This window comes from Heloderma suspectum, chromosome 4 (assembly GCF_057233095.1).
Source record: "Heloderma suspectum isolate Gila_16-S chromosome 4, 16-S_ref, whole genome shotgun sequence".
In the NCBI taxonomy this organism is placed as follows: Eukaryota; Metazoa; Chordata; class Lepidosauria; order Squamata; family Helodermatidae; genus Heloderma; species Heloderma suspectum.
This window is the reverse complement of record NC_139461.1, coordinates 236,121,516-236,143,244: the sequence shown is the minus strand read 5'-3', so window position 1 is coordinate 236,143,244 and position 21,729 is coordinate 236,121,516. Positions and strand designations below refer to the sequence as shown.

General features: G+C 42.5%; 1 protein-coding gene across 3 annotated transcripts in view; it reads left to right on the top strand.

Annotated features, from left to right (window-relative positions):
• DMAP1 (DNA methyltransferase 1 associated protein 1) overlaps nt 1-21,729 on the top strand; it is a 187,250-nt gene that overhangs the window by 122,781 nt on the left and 42,740 nt on the right. For 2 of the 3 annotated variants that reach the window (XR_014790585.1, XR_014790584.1), the window contains exons 1-8: nt 5,197-5,295; nt 6,645-6,712; nt 8,320-8,429; nt 9,807-9,898; nt 13,835-14,030; nt 15,004-15,162; nt 16,707-16,874; nt 18,668-18,853. Coding sequence is in view for 1 of the 3 variants with exons in the window: in XM_084852733.1 (XP_084708859.1) it covers nt 8,328-8,429; nt 9,807-9,898; nt 13,835-14,030; nt 15,004-15,162; nt 16,707-16,874; nt 18,668-18,853 (903 nt within the window). In the remaining 2 variants the exon portion in view is untranslated. Of the gene's footprint in view, nt 1-5,196; nt 5,296-6,644; nt 6,713-8,319; nt 8,430-9,806; nt 9,899-13,834; nt 14,031-15,003; nt 15,163-16,706; nt 16,875-18,667; nt 18,854-21,729 lie in introns of those variants that run through there. The other variant, XM_084852733.1, reaches the window with a different exon arrangement.

The window sequence follows — 21,729 nt, the reverse complement described above, 5'->3', positions numbered from 1 at the left end:
ACAGTTTGTGGACTATGACTTTTTCTATCCAGTCCAGCAACATCCTTTTATCTTCTCCCACTTCCCCCCACCCCCAAACATCCAGACTGATAAAGAGTTTTCATGAACTTGAAAGCCTGCTCACTAATCTGTGACTGTTTAGTTGGTCTTACTAATGGTATTATTCTATTTCTTCTTTTGAATTTTCACACATTACAAAATTTCACATTTTCTACACAGAAAATTTAAAAATGTCTATACCAAAGTCTTTGGATTTTTCATTGGGAAACCACTGGGGACCCCTTTGCATTCAGAAATAAAGGATATCTATTGTCTTCTATGTCAGGGATGGGGAACCTCTGACCCGCGGACCTAATCTGGCCCTTGCAGATCCCCTCCCCCAGTGCTAGAGAAGGGCAGGCTTTCTCTAGCACAGGGAGATGAAACCCTGCTGTTATCTCTGATTGGAGATAAGAGCAGGGGTTTTCTCTCAGCAATGTAGAGAGGCTGCCTTTGTCTAACTACTGAAAAATTCCTTTACTCTGTGCATAGAGATGCACATATAGAATCTATGTGACTGTAAAGTTATGGAATACTGGACAAGTATAGAGTAGCAAGTCAGTTGGAGTTTAAAGCTGCTGCATGGTAATGGAATTACTGTGCCCCTAAGGACCAGGAAAAGAGGCCCATGGGAATACTGATGGAGCTGTATTTGCAAGAGCTATGAGCCAGTGCAGCAACCCTCACCCTTGAGTCCTCTCTGTCCATAGGAGCAAGTACAGGCCCAATTGACAGCACAGGTTGGTGACAGTTTCCTCAAATTTGTGATACTTTGGAGCTGTGAAGGTATCTTGTCTGTCTGCTCTATAAGATAAACTCAGGACACAGTTCCAATTTTCCAGGGACAGTCTGTGCTGCCTAGTACTTGTCCCAATAGATTACTGTTCCTACATTTGCCTTTTGAAGAGATTTAGGGGATACTTTAAAACAATATTTTATTGTGCAATGCACACGCATATGCTGGAGTTAACTTTTTTGGAGATTTCAGCACCCTCCCCTGAGTTAATCTCTGAATGGAAGATCGATGAATCATGACTAATGCAAATGCATGTAAACCCATGTGCATGAAGTAATGGTGCAATCTATACATGTCTACTCAGAAGAAAGGCCAACTGAGTTCCATGGGGCTTTCTCCCAGGTACCTATGTATAGGATTGCAGCAGAAGTGCACAACCTGACATTTCATATGTTGCAGCTGGCAAGGTCCATTTTGAAAGGTTAAGTAATGAAAACATATTATAGGGCAATTACATTTTGCTGCTACAACACTCTTTTGCTTTTAAAACATGCGACTTGATCTATGCTATGGAAGTTAATTCTTTCTTTCTTGTCTAAACAGAAAATGTCAGTGCACTGTTTCTTCTATATTCCCTGCATAATTTCATGTCCTATTTAGATACCAAATGTTGCTGACTGTAGCTATTCTATATTAAGTACAACTAAGGGCGCAATCCTATGGGGATAGGCAGCCGCCTCTGAACTTGGAGGTGACCACCTATCCAATGCAGGGCAGGAGAAGCATGGAGGGGATCGTTCCCTCCGCGCTTCTCCTGCCCTGCATTTGTGGCTAGACAGCTGATTTCAGCTGTCTAGCCTCAGGAAGGCGGAGCAGAAGAGGAGGCTGCTGGATGACACCAGATGTGTGGTAAGACAGGATGTGTTGTACTGGCATTTCCGCCTTCCCTGCCCCAGAACACCCCCTGGAATGCCCTGTTTTGGCCACTCTGCACTCCTCTTCTGAGCGTGGGGTCGGGGCTGTTCCACTCTGCCTTCAAGGCAGCGTAGAAGGGGGGGAAGGAAGGGCTCTGAAGTCATTTCCCAGAAAACCAGATATCTTATGGCTGTCTAGACACTTACTATCGGCCATAGGATTACTCCCTCCTTCAGCTGTGAAATTAAACTTAGTTCAACGTTCATAACTTTTTTTTGTTAACGGAAACAATTGTGGCCAATTTACTACTCAGAAAGTCTACAGGGTAAATGGATACAGTGCTCAACAGGTGAAGATTTTTTTTCTTGCAGTCTGCAGTAATGTGGGGAGGGGGATGCACTGGAGTGAGGATGTGGAAACTACGGGTTAATCACACGGAGCTTTTATCCTGTTATTGAGATGGCTCTCTCTTGGAAGTTTGTGGGCTGTTCAGATGACTCTGTTACCCTCCAGGGTGTCTCCTACCATTTCCTCCAGCCTTTCTTGTGTTTTCCCCAAACACAAAAAATGTGGTATTTTTTCCAGCCCAGGAAACAGGAGCGCCATGACCTCCCTGTGAAATTCTCCAATAGCAGAAGAAACTACTGTGCCTGCCTGCTGTGGGCATTTGTTTTCAGTTGTTGGGCAGGCAGTCAGGATGAGACTTTACAGGAGCGAGGGCAAGAATTGCCTGCCCATTGCGTCTCCTGCCTCTGCATTCCTCAGTTGGAGGGAGAAGAGAGTAAAATACCTCCCTGGAATGAAGGGAGACACATCTGATCCTCCACCCCACCAAGCTCAGAAGCATTGTCCTCTGTTGTTTTAAAGGACCCTATTAAGTTCAGTAATTACAAGTAGCTGAAGAAAGAAGGGAAGCGAAAAGCAAGGGAGAAAGGGGAAGATATATCCAACTGAATGCAGAGTTCCAGAGAATAGCAAGGAGAGACAAGAAAGCCTTCTTAAATGAACAATGCAAAGAAATTGAGGAAAACAACAGAATGGGAAGACTAGAGATCTCTTCAAGAAAATCAGAGATCTCAAGGGAACGTTTTGTGCAAAGACAGGCATGATAAAGGACAAAGAAGGCAGGAACCTAACAGAAGCGGATGAGATTAAGAAGAGGTGGCAAGAATACACAGAAGAACTATACAGGAAAGATCTTAATGTCCCTGATAGCCATGATAGTGCAGCCACTGAACTTGAGCCGGACATCCTCGAGAGTGAAGTCAAGTGGGCCTTAGGAAGCATTACTAACAACAAAGCTAGCGGAGATGACAGTATTCCAGCTGAGCTATTTAAAATCCTAAAAGATGATGCTGTTAAAGTGCTGCATTCAATATGCCAACAAATTTGGAACACTCAACAATGGCCGCAAGACTGGAAAAGGTCAGTTTACATTCCAATTCCAAAGAAGGGCAACGCCAAAGAGTGTTCAAACTACCGCACAATTGCGCTAATTTCACATGCCAGCAAGGTGATGCTCAAAATCCTACAAGGTAGGCTTCAGCAGTATGCGAACCGAGAACTACCAGAAGTACAAGCTGGGTTTTGAAGAGGCTGAGGAACTAGAGATCAAATCGCCAACTTTCGCTGGATCATGGAGAAAGCAAGAGAATTCCAGAAAAACGTCTATTTCTGCTTCATTGACTATGGTAAAGCCTTTGATTGTGTGGATCACAACAAACTCTGGCAAATTCTGAAAGTGATGGGAGTACCAGACCACCTTACCTGTCTCCTGAGAAACCTGTACGAGGGTCAAGAAGCAACAGTAAGAACCAGACATGGAACAACCGAGTGGTTCAAAATTGGGAAAGGAGTATGACAAGGCTGCATATTGTCACCCTGCTTATTTAACTTATATGCAGAGTACATCATGAGAAACGCCGGGTTGGATGAATCACAGGTCGGAATTAAGATTGCCGGGAGAATTATCAACAACCTCCGATATGCAGACGATACCACCCTAATGGCAGAAAGCGAAGAGGATCTCAAGAGCCTCTTGTTGAGGGTGAAAGAGGAGAGTGCAAAAGCTGGTTTGAAACTCAACATTAACAAAACGAAGATCATGGCATCTGGTCCCATCACTTCCCGGCATATAGAAGGGGAAGAAATGGAAGCAGTGACAGATTTTACTTTCTTGGGCTCCAAGATCACCGCAGACGGTGACTGTAGCCATGAAATTAAAAGACGCTTGCTCCTTGGGAGGAAAGCTATGGCAAACCTAGACAGCATAGTAAGAAGCAGAGACATCACCTTGCCGACAAAGGTCCGTCTAATTAAAGCTATGGTTTTCCCAGGAGTAATGTATGGCTGTGAGAGCTGGACTATAAGGAAGGCTGAGCGCCGAAGAATTGATGCTTTCGAACTGTGGTGCTGGAGAAGACTCTTACGAGTCCCCTGGACTGCAAGGAGGTCAAATCAGTCCATCCTAAAGGAAATCAACCCTGAGTGCTCATTGGAAGGACAGATACTGAAGCTGAAGCTGAAATATTTTGGCCACCTAATGCGAAGAGAAAACTCTCTGGAAAAGACCCTGATGCTGGGAAAGACTGAAGGCAAAAGGAGAAGGGGACAGCAGAGGATGAGATGGCTAGACAGCATCACCGATGCAATGAATATGAACTTGAGCACACTCCGGTAGAGAGCGCAGGACAGGAAGGCCTGGCGTGCTATGGTCCATGGGGTCACGAAGAGTCGGACACGACTGAACGACTGAACAACAAATTAAGTTCACTGGGGCTTATTCCCAAGTAAGCGCGCCGAGGGTTGCAGACTTACAGGGTGATCTTATGTCTACTCAGAAGTAAGTCCCATTCAGTTCAATGCGGCTTACTCCCACATAAGTATGCCAAGGGTTGCAGACTTACAGCACCTTACATTTTATGTCTACTCAGAAGTAAGTCAGAGGTTTTCTGGGGGCTGGCAGAAAACAGTACAGCAGAAGTTAAGCTACTAAAAAAAGACCCTTCCCCCTTTACACACACACATGCCAGGGAGGCACAAACCAGGTGGCTGCCTTGTAAAGAAGTTCTTCCTAATCCCGCAAAGAAACCGAAGGCAGGAAGCTCCGGAAAGGATGTGGGGTTTTGCAGGGGCTTTGCTTAATGTAGAAATACCCTACAGAAAAGCATTCTTTCTCATCGTGATATGTTATGAGTCTTCCAACATGTAAGTCGCTTTAGAACGGGTCTGAGGGCTCTGACATTGGTTGCGGGAGGTGTCTCTGTCTATCACGCAGCCTGTGGAGTGAAAATTGCCTCAGAATTTAATATAAACCAAAACGGCCGCCATCAACATTATAATTGATCGATATTCTTTTAGATTTATTTTTAAAACAAATTTATGATTTCTCATTATTTTTCGCCTCAAGCGGTAACCGGAACTAGAAAACTCGATCGCAGTCGCTGCCCGAGCCTCACTTTGTAGTGCACCTTCGGACCTAAGCGAGAAACTATGCTCTGAGAAGTGGGGACCGGAAGTGGTCCTAGGAGATCGGTATGGACGCGACACAGCCAGTTTTGCTGCTGCTGGTCTGGAGCCTGGACTGAGTCAAAGAGAAGTAGGAGGTACGGGCAGGGGAAAGCGAGCAAGGATGAGGCGGGAGACCCTGGGAAATGTGTCGGGAAGCGAGAACTGCTGAAGGCAGTTGAGGCATACGGTGTTGATAATATGGTCCAGGGGACCTGGGAACTTCTGAGCGGAGCGTAGTCCGTAAGGTGTGGGTACGGGCAGGAAAGTGGGAACTGAGCATCTGGAAACGGGTAGAGGAGCTTTTGAGCGCTTGGGAAAGAAGCTGGTGTGTGTTTGTGTGTGTGTAAAAGTAAGAATACACTTCAGTAGTATTCGGGGACCTTTCCCTTGGGGTTATCCGTCCCTAAGATACCAAAGACCAATATCTCGTGTGAGTAGGTTTGGAGGTAGTCTTCTAGAGGAGTGTTTAATTCAGGTGCAGTTTTAATCTTCATTTGAGCATTTTAATTTCCCATGAGGACCCCTTTTCTATGCAGTTTCTTCACCTTTCGTCTGTATTTATGAGAGCCACCACAGGAAAGAGTGAATTCCAAAACAATGTATCATAAAGCAGTATGGAAATCATACATGCATAATATATATTTGCCAAACTATAATAATATTGCACTACTATTCTGAAAAGGTTATAATGAAATCCATACCTAATATGACAAATCTAGATGTACTCTTACTAGGGAGTCCCATTGAAATCAGTGGGACTTACATCTCAGTAAACAAGCATAGGATTGCACAGCATGGTATAAAAATTCAGAAGTTTCTCTGTGTTGAAAGGACAACATAATGCACTTCAGAAATTATGTTCCAAAACTGTATCAAATTTACCCTGATGCAGCCGTGGTCAGTCACATGTCTTGGTGTATGCTTTCCTCATGGATTCTCACATAATAACCTAGGTTGGCTCCAAAAGGGGAATATAAGCAAGTTATATATTTTTTAAAAATCCAGTAAAGATACTGAGAATTATAACTGAGTGTACAAGTTTGCTGTTTGTTTATTTAAAGTATTTTTATCCTGCTCCTCAGCCAAAAAAGCATCCAGAGCAATTTCCATATAATCCGTCAAAGAAGACAATGAACAAGGTTTACGAATCCTAGGATGGTATTTCATACACACTAGTGTACTAACAGTGCAGTCCTACATATGTCTGTCTACTCAGCAGTGAATTCAGTGGCTTTTTCTCCCGGGTAAATGGGTGTACGATTGCAACTTAAGATATGTGTAACTGTCAGTACATTTGCTGCAAGAGCAAATACTGATTGAAAAACTCACCCATTCAGAAAGTGAATCAATCTGGTCTGGAATAGCATTGCAATATTGTATCCTTTTTATAGTTGCTTCGTCCTTTTTTGTGGCTGTCTTCACTGAGAGCTATATTCATTTTTAGGTGTACTAGATGTGCCAAGTCGTGATAGTGGGACAACATTCATGAGTGGCTGTTTGTGATTCTAGCAGGTAAGGTGGCAATCCTCGCTATTCATTATTCACAAATAAGAATGGCAAGGGACAGCTCCTTCCACATTAGCTGTGAAGTTGCTCTTGCAGATGTTGATCCATTTTATTGTTTTGGCCACTAGCAATAATGAACTCTGTACAGATGAAAGTACATTTTGGTCTAATACATGATGCAAAACATGAGATTTACTAAACAAAGTGCACATGGTCTCTGGCCAAAACAGAAGTCAGAGAGGATACTTTCTGAGTAACTGCCATATGGGCACAGTTGTAATGATACCACTCGCCGCATAGGAATCATGGTGGAAGGTTTGGGAGAATAACTCTACTTACTATGTGGAAATGTCTGAGCATGATAGTTTTTTACAATGAGGCAAGGAGTGAGCAAAGTAGCAAATAAAGATTATGTAGTCTTGTTTGAGAGAATTCAACAACCAAAGTATATATGTCCGTGTGCACATATTTTAGTATGTTTTAGAGAAATGCTTTCTGTGTTACTCCTTGGGGTATCTGCAGCTCCTCCCCCCCTGCTTATAATCAGTGTGTGTGTTCACATTCTTAATACCTGTTTTTCATGTGTTGGATCCGGATTTAGTCATATTTAGAGTAGACCCACTGAAGGCAATGGGATTTGAGCTGGTCATGAATAACTTAAGTTCCACTAATTTTAATGGGTCTACTCTTAAGTATGACTAAATCAGGATCCAACTTCTCATATGTTGGAAAAATTATGTTCCTCCAAAGTGTAAAGAGAATTGTTATTATTTCTTTTTCATCATAGTAACTTGGATTTTCTTATTGTAATTTATGGAGCATTCGGTCTGGGCATCATTATAGATTGGACAGTGGATTCAGAGCAGCTCTTCTGTTTCTGGAACTCTCACTAATCACCTTTTGGCATCAGGCATGAATGGAGTCTGTACCTAAATGTCTTAATGTTTTGTTTGGTTGGATTACAAATATGTAACTATGTTTATTTTATTCTGCATCAGAGATTCAAGTTTCCAAAAATTTGATTGGGGTGTGTGCGTGTGTGTGTGTGCGCATGCACGCGTGTGTGTATATTTCCTTTGGGAAGGACAATGAGGAGTGAATAGTAAGAAGATTTGGACATAGGTGGACTTGTAGTGGTAGGGATGGGGAGGAGTAGCCAAACCAAGCAGAAAGAAATAATATAGCACTCCATCTGGAAGCCCAGCCTAGCCCCCTGGATTCTAAGCCTTCATTAGATACTGCCTGTGTTGTACACATAATGCCTGGAAATATACATTTCTTAAATGAAAGCAGAGGTTTCATTTAACTGCAGAGGCTCTGCAGTTGGGTGGCAAACAGGTGGAAGCATAGGATACACAAAGCCCTGTTCATTGGACCCTTGGGTACTGAAATTTCAGGTGCTGTCAGGACTGTTGTAGCTGTTTGTAATTTGTATAAGATAAGTAGATGAAGAAGAGAGGATTAATTTCAGAATAAAAGAAATTGCTGAGTGAAGATTATGGTCTGGAGATGGAGTCAAGAAAGACAGTTAATTTTGCATAGACTTGTCTATGTCCTTTAGGTATCGAATCATGGTTCACTTGCTTTTTAATCATGCTTTTTTCTGACTTCAGATAACAAAATGGCCACAGGAGCAGATGTCCGGGATATATTGGAACTGGGAGGCACAGAGTCTGAGAACGTAGGAACTATAAATAAGAAAGACATCATCAATTCTGATAAGGTACAATCTGAGGGTTGTTAAGTGAACTGAAATGAATCCCCAAGGCAATGGATTTCACTTTTGGATTTATTCTGCTGCTATTTGTACCTCCTCCATTAAGTGTGGAGATGTATCTGCAACATATTCTCATCATGTGATTCTATTTACGTTTTGGAGTGCCAGCCACACATGTGTGGGAAGAAATATGCAGAGGCGGAATCTCCACTTACATTGACCAATGCTAAGAGGCTTAATCCTCTTGTCTCCTGCCTTTTTAGTGGAGGTGGGAGAACTTCCCCTGCTTCACAGCCCAGGGGACACATATGCTTTGGGTAGAGAAAGGGGAGGGGAGAACTTTGTGAGGACTTCTGCTGTTATAATTCTAAATTACAAGGATCTTACTGGTGCTTGCCAGCATGATTCCCCATGTTGGAACCTTTCTAACCCTGTTATTGAACTATTTAAGAAACTGTGCCTTAAAAAAAACAATAGAGACCATGTTCCTTTGTGCTTATGAAATCTTCCATAGTTTCACCACCTGAACTCTGTGCTGTCCCTGTCTTCCTGCATTTGTATGTCTAAATAAGTTAACATTTCTGTATTTGCTAGTGAAAGCAAGCTGGTATGACTTAATTCAGTTTTGTTTCCCCCATTCAATGAAATCTTATAAATATATACAGTTAGGATGCATCACTTGAATGCTCTCTTTCTGATCTATTAGTGTAAATCAAATATTAATCTATTCTACTTTTCTTTGTAGTGTTTACATTTTGAATTATATTCTACATACCCTGGTTTCGGGGTTCACAGAACACACATGAAACTGTATTCACACCAGTTCTCCTCTTTTATTCCCCCCCCCCCGCTTCCTGTTTAACTTTGTAACACTTTTTGCCTTGTTGGGGAGAAGAGAGAAGCATACTATGCAGCAGAACAATAGGAATGTCAAAGGATGGGAGAATGAGGTGGGAGGTGGATTAGAGAGGTCTAGCTGATACTATAGGGATTGTCTGTTTGTCAGTCAGCCACAAATAGAACCTCTGCTACTTCCCACCCTCAGGATGTTCCTATGTTTTGATAACCACAGATGAAATGACAAGTAGAAGCTTTGGGGAAAAACAGAATACAAAGAGTGTTTTTCTCCCCCCCCCATCCCCTTTCACACACATGCATACTTGACCTGAGAATTTAAGTAAAGTTAGGGATTAATTAAACTGGATTGTGAGAACATGCCTTAGGGCATCACGAAGCAGAGAACTGGTACAAGTTATCTGATGTAAAAAACCAGAATAACAAAAAAAAGTTGCTCTCAAACTTTTCCCAGTAACTGGTTTTGATTCTCCCACAAAAGTTTTGCCTCAATGCAGCAGTGCCTTTGATAAAGATTTTGTTTTTCAGAAAAAATCCAAGAAGTCATCAGAGACCCTAACATTTAAGAGGCCAGAAGGAATGCACCGGGAGGTCTATGCATTGCTGTACTCTGATAAAAAGTAAGAGTTTTGTCACAACTTTGGTCATGGATACTGGATGCCTTCCCTCAAGCAGCCTCTGATCTCATAGACCAAGGGAGGGGAACCTCCAGCCTGCAGGCCTAATAAGGCCTGTGGAGGTTCCCCATCTGCTCCATGGAGCCTTTGTGGATTCCTCCAGTGGGCGGGGCTTGGGGCTTTCTTGTCCCCTGGAGAAATTCCTGCTGTTATCACTGATCACAGATAGGAGATAACATCAAGGATGAAGGCAGGTAGGGGACTCACCTGCGTGGCTGCAGCGTCCAGGACTGAGCTGGCATTTGAAGGAGCGCTCCTCCAGCCACCAGTTCAGCTGTGGTGGCTTCACCTGCCTCGTGTCCTGCCCCGCAACAGAAAAAGACAAGGGGCAGGCAGAATGGGTTTGCTGCACGTAAAGATGGTTTCTGGTGGACACGGCAGAAGGATCATCCTCTTGATACACCCACCGGGGACCAAATGAGCAGCTTTGCTTGGCCTCATGTCTTATTCCTGGACATTTTGTCAATGTGCCTACTGTGGACCAAATGGCATCAGGGGCTTGCCCCTCCCCTTTTTATGTAACTTGGCCCATGGAGGTCTGGGGGGGTCATCGCCTCCCCAGCCCAAATTTGGTTGCCTATCCCTGTCCTAGGCTTTATGCATGTAAAAGTCTTGACACATCATTTCTTGAAAGTTGACTTTCTGCAACTTTCAGGGCAGTGCCCTTAGTCTTGGCTGTTTCCTAGTACCTCTTACTGCAGGACTGGAAGTGCTGTTTCGGCACTTCTCATCTCCATGAACTTGATGTGTGAGGCACTTCTAATATGTAACATTTCCAGAAATTTGGCAGCATAGAAAACACACCAACATTACTATTCTAAGAATATGAAATGTTTTAAATATAGTAAGATTTGGGTCTGTTTATGAAAATAAAAGTATAACTGTCTTTTATTCAGGCTGATACACCTTAAGGTGCCTAGCTATAACTTAATTTTTGCCGCTTGAGAAAATAGGAATAAACTAAAAGCCGAAAATATAAACCCATAATACTGTATTAACAAAATGAAGGGTTTATTAACTGGCCTTAGAAAAGTAGCCAGAATCCAAAGTGCCATGAAACTTGTTCTGGGAATCCAAGGAGACTCTGGGTTTCTGTTTCTCAAATAGCAATCTACTGTGCCATGTGGTATTTTTTCCCCTAAAACTGAGGGAGTTTTAAAAGCAGTTCTGATTCTGAATTTTCACTCTGGGCTTCATGAACTTCAGACACTGGAAGGCTTGAATGAATTGAAATAGACTTCTCAACTCTTGCATATGCTAGTTGTTCCATGATTGTGTGTGTATGGTTTTTCAAACATTAATTAGTTTCTTTCACTAATTCATTAGTTTCTTTCATCTTCACACAGAAGATGGAGGAATGTGAGGTAAGTGAAAGGTGAGAAAAGTGGTACCATTATAAAGGCCTTGCTGTTATGGTTTGCCTAATAATGTTGCAGGAGAAATATACTTAGCAGACTCTTGGAATGGACCAAATCACTGTAAATGCTCTCTACTCTGCAAATTCGCAAGTACTTTTCCTACACCATGGCCCAATTCAGATGTACCAGGAGACCATAGCTTTTCTTTACAAAGATGTGCTGTAATGAGCTTTTAGATCACACACTTTCCCCTCTCCTCTTTGTTAGCTCATTAGAAGAGGTGATTGAAAGCTTTTGAATTAAGTATAGTTCCCCATTACATCCAAACTGTGGTTCATTTTAATTGTGGTTAGTTTAAACAAGTCAGGATCAAACCATTGTGTTGTTTGTTTAGTAATCCAGCCAGATGTATTAGCCATACTATCACCAACATTAATATCTTTGAATCTGGGGTGTTAGAGATTTTGTAGCTTTGCAGATTGGCCATAATAGTAATTCTTTAAACTGTTACTTAAAATCATTCTGAAAGAACATATTTCATGATTTAAAAAAAGAATTCCCCAAATGTTCAACCTTGCCATTGTAGGTGTGGGGAGGGAGGAGGAAGAGAATATGTTTCCTAATTTTCCACTCCCCCCACCCCTGGGCCTTCATCTCTTCATCTTCATCTTTCATCTTCAACTGGTATTGTGCTTGCTGGTTCATATGACTGTCAAGGATCTACATGGGCAAATGCGGGGTTTGCAGTTCACTTCAATGGCTTCCTGTAGTAATTGCTACAGAAAGAGAACCCAGAAAGAAAACTCATGGTTTGTTGTTAGGTTCTGAACTCTGGGTTGTTTAGACCATGAGTTGTCGTTGTGTATGAACCCAGAATTGTGGGTTGTTCATGGGTTATTTCACTAGGCAACAGAGAAAGCAGGCAAGAGTGGTAAAAAACCCCACCCAGCTGCTGAATGTGCCAGTAGTACAGCGCTGCAAATGCATTTGGGATATAGGAGGAAGAAAGCAAAGGAGGAGGGAACAAAAACCCAGGGATTGAGATACAAATAATAGTTGGTTTGATTGTATGCTACACAAAACATGGGTAGGACAACAAACCATGGGTTAATAAACCATGGCTTAGCATTACATGCGAACCAGGCCATTGTGTTTGTTGGTTATGAAAGGCAGGATGGCCAGACATAGTAAGCTACTGTAATCTTTGCAAGGTCTGACTAATGGATCGGTGCTATCTTCCGCCATTTCAAACATAATTTTATCCTCTGTGGTAGGATACTCCTGAAGGAATTTATTTCAAAAATGTTAGGCCCTGTAGTATTGCAGACTTATATAAACAAATAGCATTATTTAATATATGACAAGATAGGACTTTCCTCTAATTTTACTTTTAGGGTATATAAATGAGGTGCTCAATAAACAAGATCATGAGCTGATAAATAACACCTTTATTATCACCACAAGAATTGAACAGGAGCCCAAATGGAAATAGGATAATGTCTCCAGTAATAAGTGTGGATAACTTTGTTATCTGGAAACTGATATAACTACTTAGATATAGAGAAGGGAAAGAAAGGAGAAATTTGTTTTGACGTAAGTGGTTAGTACTTCTAAGTTATTGGAATAATAGGGGCTCGATATGTCTTCCAGGGTATTACTTCATTACAAGAAAGATTGCATGAGACTGCTTGTGTTGTATTGTAAATTTGTGTTGTATCCATCTTGCTGTAATCAACATCATATTGAAAAATGAAATAAAATGTGGAAAAAATATAATAAAAATGTTAGGCTGTAATGCAAGCTGAGTCTTTTTCTAGACAGATCTAAAATTGGGAGCAGTCAGAAGTTTAATGTGCTTGCAGATCTTCTTTGCAAATTCCAAATGTTTGTTGCATTCCAACATAAGCAGGTATATGCTGGGTGGTGAAGATGGTTTGCAGATTTTACAATACCATTGTTTCTTGATTGTTGCTTTCTCTTTTATATCCTTGATGGGTGTTTAATCTTGGGATACATGTGCAAGGTTAATTGAAGCTTAACAATGATGATCTTCAGATACGACAGAAAACCATCTTTTGGTGCTAACCATGTTTTGGTGCTATGAGAATGAGCCATGTACTTCTCCCTTCCACCTTCCTTTGTGTACTCCAATTCAGTGAGTTACATTCTCTTTAGCACAAGCCATAGGTTTCCATTACATCTAAACTGGCAAATGGTGGTTTGTGCTTGCCCTCCAAACTAGGATTGTAAGCCACAGTTATTCATGTAATGCCAAACCATGGCTTGATGCTTCATGTGAACCAGTCCATTATGTCTTGCTGGCAATTCCTGGCCTTCTACCTTATTGGGAAATGTTCACATATGAGACTGGTAAGATTGATATGGGGCATGGAAAATTATATTAGCCTTAAGCTGGCCTTTAAGCCTTCCTCAGAATTCATAGAATGGACAATGAATATGTGAAATGATCCTCATGCAGACAATACATTCCATTAGTTTCTGTATTGTGTCTTTGTTTCAGAGATGCACCTCCCCTTTTGCCCAGTGACACGACACAGGGCTACCGCACAGTGAAGGCAAAGCTGGGCTCCAAGAAAGTGCGGCCCTGGAAGTGGATGCCCTTCACCAATCCTGCTAGGAAGGATGGGGCTATGTTCTATCACTGGAGGAGGGCAGCAGAAGAGGGCAAAGACTACCCTTTTGCTAGATTCAACAAAGTATGAAGCCTTGATCATGGCTTGTATTGTAGGTGTGGGATGGGAGTGGCTGAAGAAACATGGATCAAAGCATCTCAAAGGACTATCTTGAAATACCCTTTTTCTGCCCCTTGCTATTGCTAGGGCTAATTCCCATATCAGTTTTAGCAGTATAATACTGTGCTTCTGAAACTACTGGACGTTATACCCTGCTGTATTTGTTAAATAAGTATTGTGGGGTATGCGCTGGTACTTAATGCACATACTTCTCTAGCACTGTTGCCTCTAATCAGTGTCCAGATCGAAAGGCCTGCCTTGGAAGGGCATCTGAGAATTCTTGGATGGTTGCCTCAAAGCTATAAATTAATCTCATAATTCATGTGAAAAGCTGGAAATTTCTTAGGAGCTTGCAGGTTTGGTGACTCTTACACGTATAAATGCTGGATTGTGTGAGGGGCAGGGGTGTTGCAAGCTTCAATACCATGTGACATGAGAACCTGAATCTAGAATTATTTCCAATGGGGTTTGTAGTTCTGCTTGTTTTGCTTTTAGTGTAGAGTCCTGGAGGAGCTTGTGGAGAAGAGAGGCTTATTCGTTGGGTACAGATTGTGCATCTTCCCCGTGAGATTTATCATTGGGCTGTTGTGCTGAAAGCACAGAAAGCAGATGATCACCTGGCAGCACCTCTATTAATGTCCAAACCTGTCCTGTGCATCCCCTTTAATCTGGGGAGGCAACACTGGGATAAAATTACTGGAGGGAGCTAGCAGTTCCCATGGTTTTGTTACTCAGGTAGCAGCAAAGATGGAGTTTAGGTAGTATAGCTTATATTTTGAGGGCACTTGTGATTGGGACATAGAGGGAGGCAACTATTTCTGTGCTGTGGAATCCTGCATTTGTTCTGCCTCAAAATACTCCTGCTAGACACAACTATTCTGTGAGGAGAGCCTGTTGGGTGAGCAGTCTCTCTCAATCCGTTCTCTTCCTGCTGTAGACAGTGCAAGTTCCAATTTACTCGGAGCAGGAGTATCAGATGTACCTTCATGATGATGCCTGGACCAAAGCTGAAACAGACCACCTCTTTGACTTATCACGACGGTTCGATCTCCGCTTTGTGGTCATTCATGACCGCTATGACCACCAGCAGTTCAAAGTAAGTGACCTGGTTTGCACGGTGTGTCTTGTCATGGGTTATTTAACCCATGATAAGACATGCTGCCCACAGGCACCAATTTGCATATCCAACCCCTGCTTGCAGGGTGTCGTGTCATGTGAACCTGTGGGTTATGCAAGGGTTGTTTGACCCCCTCGTAACCCACACTCACCAGGTTCACACAATATGACAACTCCTGAGCGAGCATGGCATATTCAAAATGGTGGCTGCATGTGCCTTGCACTCGCCACAGCCTCACTTTGAGTTAAATAATCCATAGTCGGCTGCTGTGTTGTGGGAATGGGCTCGGTGCCTGTTGAATAATATGTTCTCTATATAATCTGTCCTGGTGCAGTTTGTTCAATAACTCATAGTTGCTGTTTAAGAATCTGCTACTTGACAAATGGCTGTCCTATAAGAGAGGTAAATGTTGAACATGGAGCAAGAACTGAACATGCATAGATGGCTGATGAAGTTATATATACACCTGTCAGAGATTCTTGGCTTCTTTTCCTAATTTTGCCACTGAAGTTGTCTGTGAAATTTTACCAGCACTACCTGCATAGGGTAAGAGAATTACAGGAGCAAGGGAAATAGGGAGGATAAATCTGGGACATGCTCCTCAGTCCTGAATTCAGGTGCAGCACTGATACCGTCCTTACTGGGGCTCAAATACCCTTCAAGATCTGACAAGTTGTAGCAACTGCTTTCTGATCTCCTTTGCCTGATCCTATGTGGTACTAATCCCAGAGCTAAAGCCTGTTTTTAGCTTGAAATTCACATGGTATAGGATCAGGCAAATGAGACTGGAAAGCATTTGCTGCAACAGAACCAGAAAAGGAACATTTGAGAATCATATAGATCTAAGCCGTTCTAACATGCATCTTTTTACATCTAGGCCTGCAGAAGGGAAGTTAAGGGTGAGATCCTGTGCATGTTTAGACAGAAAAAGTCCTACAATTCCCAGTATTACTCAGCCATTGCTGGGTAACTGATTGTGAGGTGACATGTACAGAGTTGATAAAGATGGGTCATAGAATAGGGGGCATGGATCAGACAATTTTGGATAATGACAGGTGTATGGAATACAGAAGCCCAGCAAGTCATTTTCCTAGCTTCTGATTCATTGGGGCATACAGCTTATACATCTTCCAAGCTTTTCCTAGTGAGGGCTATAAACTTCTTAAAACAAACATTAAACTATAAGGATTTTGATTAAACCATCATACTCTTACTAGAATGCAAGGATGTAGTCTTAGCAATATACCTCTGCAATGCAGATTTCTAGTAAAATTACATAGTGGTGAGAGAAGACCTCAAGATATTCAGTACTGTCCCTTGTTTTGATTGCTGAATTAACAGCAGCAAGGCCTTGTGTGTAGCCAGGGGCCAGTCTCCTGTGATTCTAGTTTTGTGATAGACTTCCCTTAATTGGTGCTGGTTAGAATAATTTTCCAAACATTTTATCTGTTCTTTTGTCCCTTGTACACGTCTCTTTGCTCTCTTTTCATGTGCTAGATTTGTAACCCTTGTTCTCTCCTTAGAAGCGTTCAGTGGAAGACCTAAAGGAGCGCTACTATCACGTCTGTGCCAAGTTGGCCAATATTCGTGCTGCTCCGGGCACTGACCTGAAAATCCCTGTCTTTGATGCTGGCCATGAAAGGCGCCGGAAGGAGCAGTTAGAGAGGCTATATAACCGAACGCCAGAGCAGGTATTACCTGGGAACATTAGCAGAGAACCAGGGCTTGGATTACTTTATATCAGATCAGTAGCAATAACTGAAACATAAGAAGAACCATGCTGGATCAGACTAAGGGTCCATCTGTTCCAGCATTGTGTTCACACAGTGACCAACCAGCTGTTGACCAGGAACCCACAAACGGCATGAGCGCAACAGCACCCTCCCACCCATGTTCCCCAGCATCTGAGGTACATAGGCTCACTGACTCTGGTACTGGATGTAGCACATAGCCATCAAGACTAGTAGCCATTGATAGGCTTCTCCAGGAATTGTCCAACTCCCTTTTAAAGCCATCCAAATGGGTGTCCATCACTGCTTCCTGTGGTAGTGAATCCCATAGTTTAACTATGCACTGCATGAAGAAGTCCTTCCTTTTATCTGTCCTGAATCTCCCACCCATCAGCTTCATGGGATGACCCCGGGTTCTAGAATTTTGAGGGAGGGAGAAAAATGTCTCCCTATCCACATTCTCCACACCATGCATAATTCTGTAGTCCTATATCATGTCTCCCCTCACCCTCCTTTTTTCCAAGCTAAACAATCCCAGCTGTTGTAACCTTCTCTCCTTATACTGAGGAGATCAGACCATTGATCCATCTAGCTCAGTATTGTCGTCATTGACTGACAGCGGCTTTCCAGGGTTTCAGGCAGGATTTTTTCCAGCCCTACCTGGAGATGCCAGGGATTGAACATGGAACCTTCTGTATGCAAAACATGTGCTCTGCCACAGAGCCTATGTCCAACCAGCTGGTCTGTGGGTGCTGCCATTATTCCTTGGAGCTGTTACCATGATTCCTGTTGTAGGTAGTGTTTAGAAGGGTGCACCTGCCATCTCTTGAGGGCCATTAATCATATTAAGGGTTCTCGGTGACTAATGACATAGTTAATAGAACATACTGTGGTAAAATATGTATTGGATTTTTGTTTGATAAGGCCCCTGAGTAGATAGATGCCTAGTGTTGTTGGCACTTGTCAAAATCTACTTCTTTATTTCAGGTAATGTATTTAAGAATTTTTTTTCTTCCCATGAAGAGTATTTGCATTATTTAATGGGCAGGGCAGGGGTGGGGGAGCTGTTGCTTTCGTTAAACATCCTCAGCATATTGCCTTTTTGGAGATTTTAATATGTTAGGGGCTTTTATGGTGAAGATTCAAGCAGCAATTGACCGAGCTGGTATGAGGATGTGTAATGTATGGAAACATTCAACTTCTGAGGAACAGAATTGTCAACAAAGTGAGCGGTCATTTTGGCTTGGTAAAATGCGCTCACAAGTCTCTGAGGGTAGGAGGAGCTACCATCTTTTCCAATGCCTGTGCATTGGAAAGCTCACGGGGGGAACAGAGCCAAGAGACAGGATGGCAGAAAGGGAAAAACAGGGACCAGGAAATTTTGGATGGTGGAGGTATGAAGTTAAGAAAGTGGAACTGTGGAGGACCCTTTATAAGCAAGAGCTAGGAAAGAGGAGACAAATGAGAATAGATGAACATGAGCTTCAGAAGCTGGAGGGTGATGGATCATGCAACCAAAGGCATATAGTGTTGCAAGGTCCGCACTTTGAGAAGCTTCCTGTGCCATTAAAGGAAGAGTGCATTCTAACAGCTGTTGCTTCTTTTGTCTCTGTAGCCCTGTATTCCTTCGCTACTGGAAGATGATAACGCAGGGGAATCCTAGGCAAGAAGAATAACTGTTGCCACTTGGTGCCACTCTTGTACTGCTTTATCAGTCATGCTTCCCAGCTGTCTTTCCTCTTTTTCATCTGTAGGTGGCAGAAGAGGAATATCTAATCCAGGAGTTGCGGAAAATTGAAGCCAGAAAGAAAGAGAGGGAGAAGCGAACACAAGACTTGCAGAAACTCATTACAGCTGCTGACACAACCACTGAACAAAGACGTGCAGAGCGAAAGGCACCCAAGAAGAAGCTGCCGCAGAAGAAAGAAACAGAGAAGCCTGTAAACATCTCATTCTTGTCTTCTTTGCTTGCCCTTTGTTATGGCATTACCTTGCAGTTTGCCTGCCAGGGCAGTGTGTGAGGAGTGGTTGGCTCGCCCTAACCTTAAGTGTAGGTTCTGTGATTTGGTTTGCTTCTTTTTAGACCCTGATACTGTAAGCTGCAGAGCGGTCAAGGTTAAGCTGGAAGGAACTGAAATTGCTGTGTTGGAGAGGAGACAAACTGGACTTACACAAACCCCTCTCAATGAGCAAATGGTTCCATGTCAGTGAATACACAGCCAGGAACTTGCTCCTTTCCATGTTATGTAGCACAGCAAAAAGAGGGGAATCAGTGAAAGAAGCTAAGCTTAAACTGGTTTGTTCTAGGTAGTGTGGTTCCAGAGGATGGGCACTTCAGTCCATTTCAGGTCCATCTCAGTTTCACGCATGTTCATTCATAAGTCTGTTCTGTCCCATTTTAAAAAAATGCAGCAAATATCCGCACAAATTTGTATATAAATGCATATTTAAATATGTGTATTTGAATGGATTTTCTCACAAAATATGCACATACATACATACATATATATATATATATGGAAAGAGTTTATATGTATACATTTCTAACATATTTTATCCTACAATATGCATTTTAAAATGCATTTTGGTGCATCTTTGAGCCAAGAATAGCATCACAATCAAAAAGTGTGAAATCCAAAGGATGATTATGTTCTGATCCACATATGAGTCCAAGAGGAGTTGATGGGGTGAGTTCACATTAGAATTCACAAGGACTGAATTTCTCAAGCATCTCTAGTAGCTTCCCTGTGAAATCTGCTGCCACAGGATGAAGTGGTGGTCAAACCCCCTTCTCTGGTTTCCATGAGCCTTTAGGTCTGGCACAATTGTCCAAGGGAATTCAAACTGTCCCAATCCAGTGTTAAGCCCATCTTTCTGAATAGGAGAGGATTCTTATGAGTTCATGATCTCACCTTGGCCTAGGATGATAGTTGTATGTTTTCCTGAAGTCTGCAGATAGTAGGCAGGGCTGAATAACTTAGGAAGCAGCTCTGGCCTTGTGATGTCTGATTCTTCTTACATTGTTCAGTCTTGAACATGTCATTCACTCTATGAAACACTATAGAAATCAGGCGTAGGCAGCTTAGTGCCCTCCAGATGTTTTGGACTACAACTCCCGTAAGCCCCAGTCAACATGGCTGATGGTCAGGGATTTACTCCAAAACATCTGGAGGGCATGAAGTTGCCTACTCCTGATATAGATTAAATTGCAGACTACAATATAATCTGTAGGTTCTAGATGAAGGAAAACAGAATGGCTTCATATATGAAATGGTGAGCAGTGTGTTATTTAGAATACAGTCTGGAATGGTAGCATTGGCCCCATGCAGTTTCTGGAAAAGATTTTGCCTGTCAGTGGTTTTGAGGATGAGCTGAGGTGGGGCTTTTTTGTTATTTTAGCATGCATCAGTCTGTGTGCCTGCTACTGGCTTTCTTTGTGCAAGACAGCTTTGCAGACAGGTTGGGATGTCCCAAAGGGTTACGGTCTGTGGTTCTGCTTTTCCTTTGCTCCGTAGTTACCAGTGCCTTGCCAGCCAGATTGTTCCATGCCAGTAGGGTGTGGGATCAAATAGCCACTCGAAATGCCCAAGGAATGTTTGGCCTCCTCCCCCAGTATAGCCTGGGGCTCTTGTGGCTGCATGTAGGCAAGCACCTCAGGGTTCCTAAAGGCAGTTTCTGTTGTTGCACTAGTGCCATTTCAACCATGACAGAGTCCATTAGGAGTCAATTACCAACTGTAGCAGGAGAACGTTTTTTTTTAAATTGCATTTTAACTAAGAATTTGAATCAAGGGCTGTATCGGCATCGTCACAACAAAGGGAAGTCATTTACCAAAGAGTCAATTGAGGTTGAAGCATTTACAGCTCATGCTGGCGTGTGAGGTATAGCAACCTGTTTAATTGCTCTGATGTGAGGTGAAGACAGACTGTGCGGTGCAGGAGGGAGTTAGTGTGTCCCTCATTTTCATTAGGGATTAGGCGGATAATTGTTGAGTGGAGGTGGAAGGGCACACCTAAAACTGTACTGAGATTCTCTTGAACTGAATGAAATAGATTTTTTTATAGACATTTGGTTGCATCTGCCAGATCCTTTAGTATGGTGGAATCTACAGATCCCAGCATGCATTGCTGCTGATTTTATTTATTTATTTATTTCATTTCTATACCACCCAATAGCCGAAGCTCTCTGGGCGGTTCACAAAAATCTGATCTGATAGTCATAGGGTTCACCTGTACTCCTTCCTGTTGCTGTCACAATAGTCCACCCCTCTGGCTTTGGCTGCTGGTCGTCCTAGGTCCCAGGTTCAATTTATTTATTAGGAGTTTTAATAAAGTGTTCTTTATAATAATTTTTGTCATGGTAAAAAGCCCACATAGCATATTTTGACCAATTGATGTGGGTCCAGGTGATAAAGGGTATTATTATTTTAGGGATCTAGTAACTAAGTTGTTGCAATGGACATAGACTTCCTGGGAAGAGATTGGGTCTTTCCTTTGGAAGACCAAATTGGGTATCTTCAACAGGGTAGGTCTTGGCCAAACACAAGTAAGAGAGTTTGAAAATGGCAGAAAGAAATTCCTTTATCAGTGTCATTCCAGTGACTCCTATACTTGGTGTATAGTTGATACTTCAGTATATCATTTGGTTCATAGAATACATGAATTGCTTCATGTATAGTTCACAGTATATCCCTTTACAAATTTGACCTTTCTGGGGGAAAAGGCAGATTTTTTCTCCTCTTTGGCAGTGGAAGCTGTTCAGTAGGAATAACAAGAATATGAGGGACTGGTGACATTTTTTCTTTTAGAGAAGCATG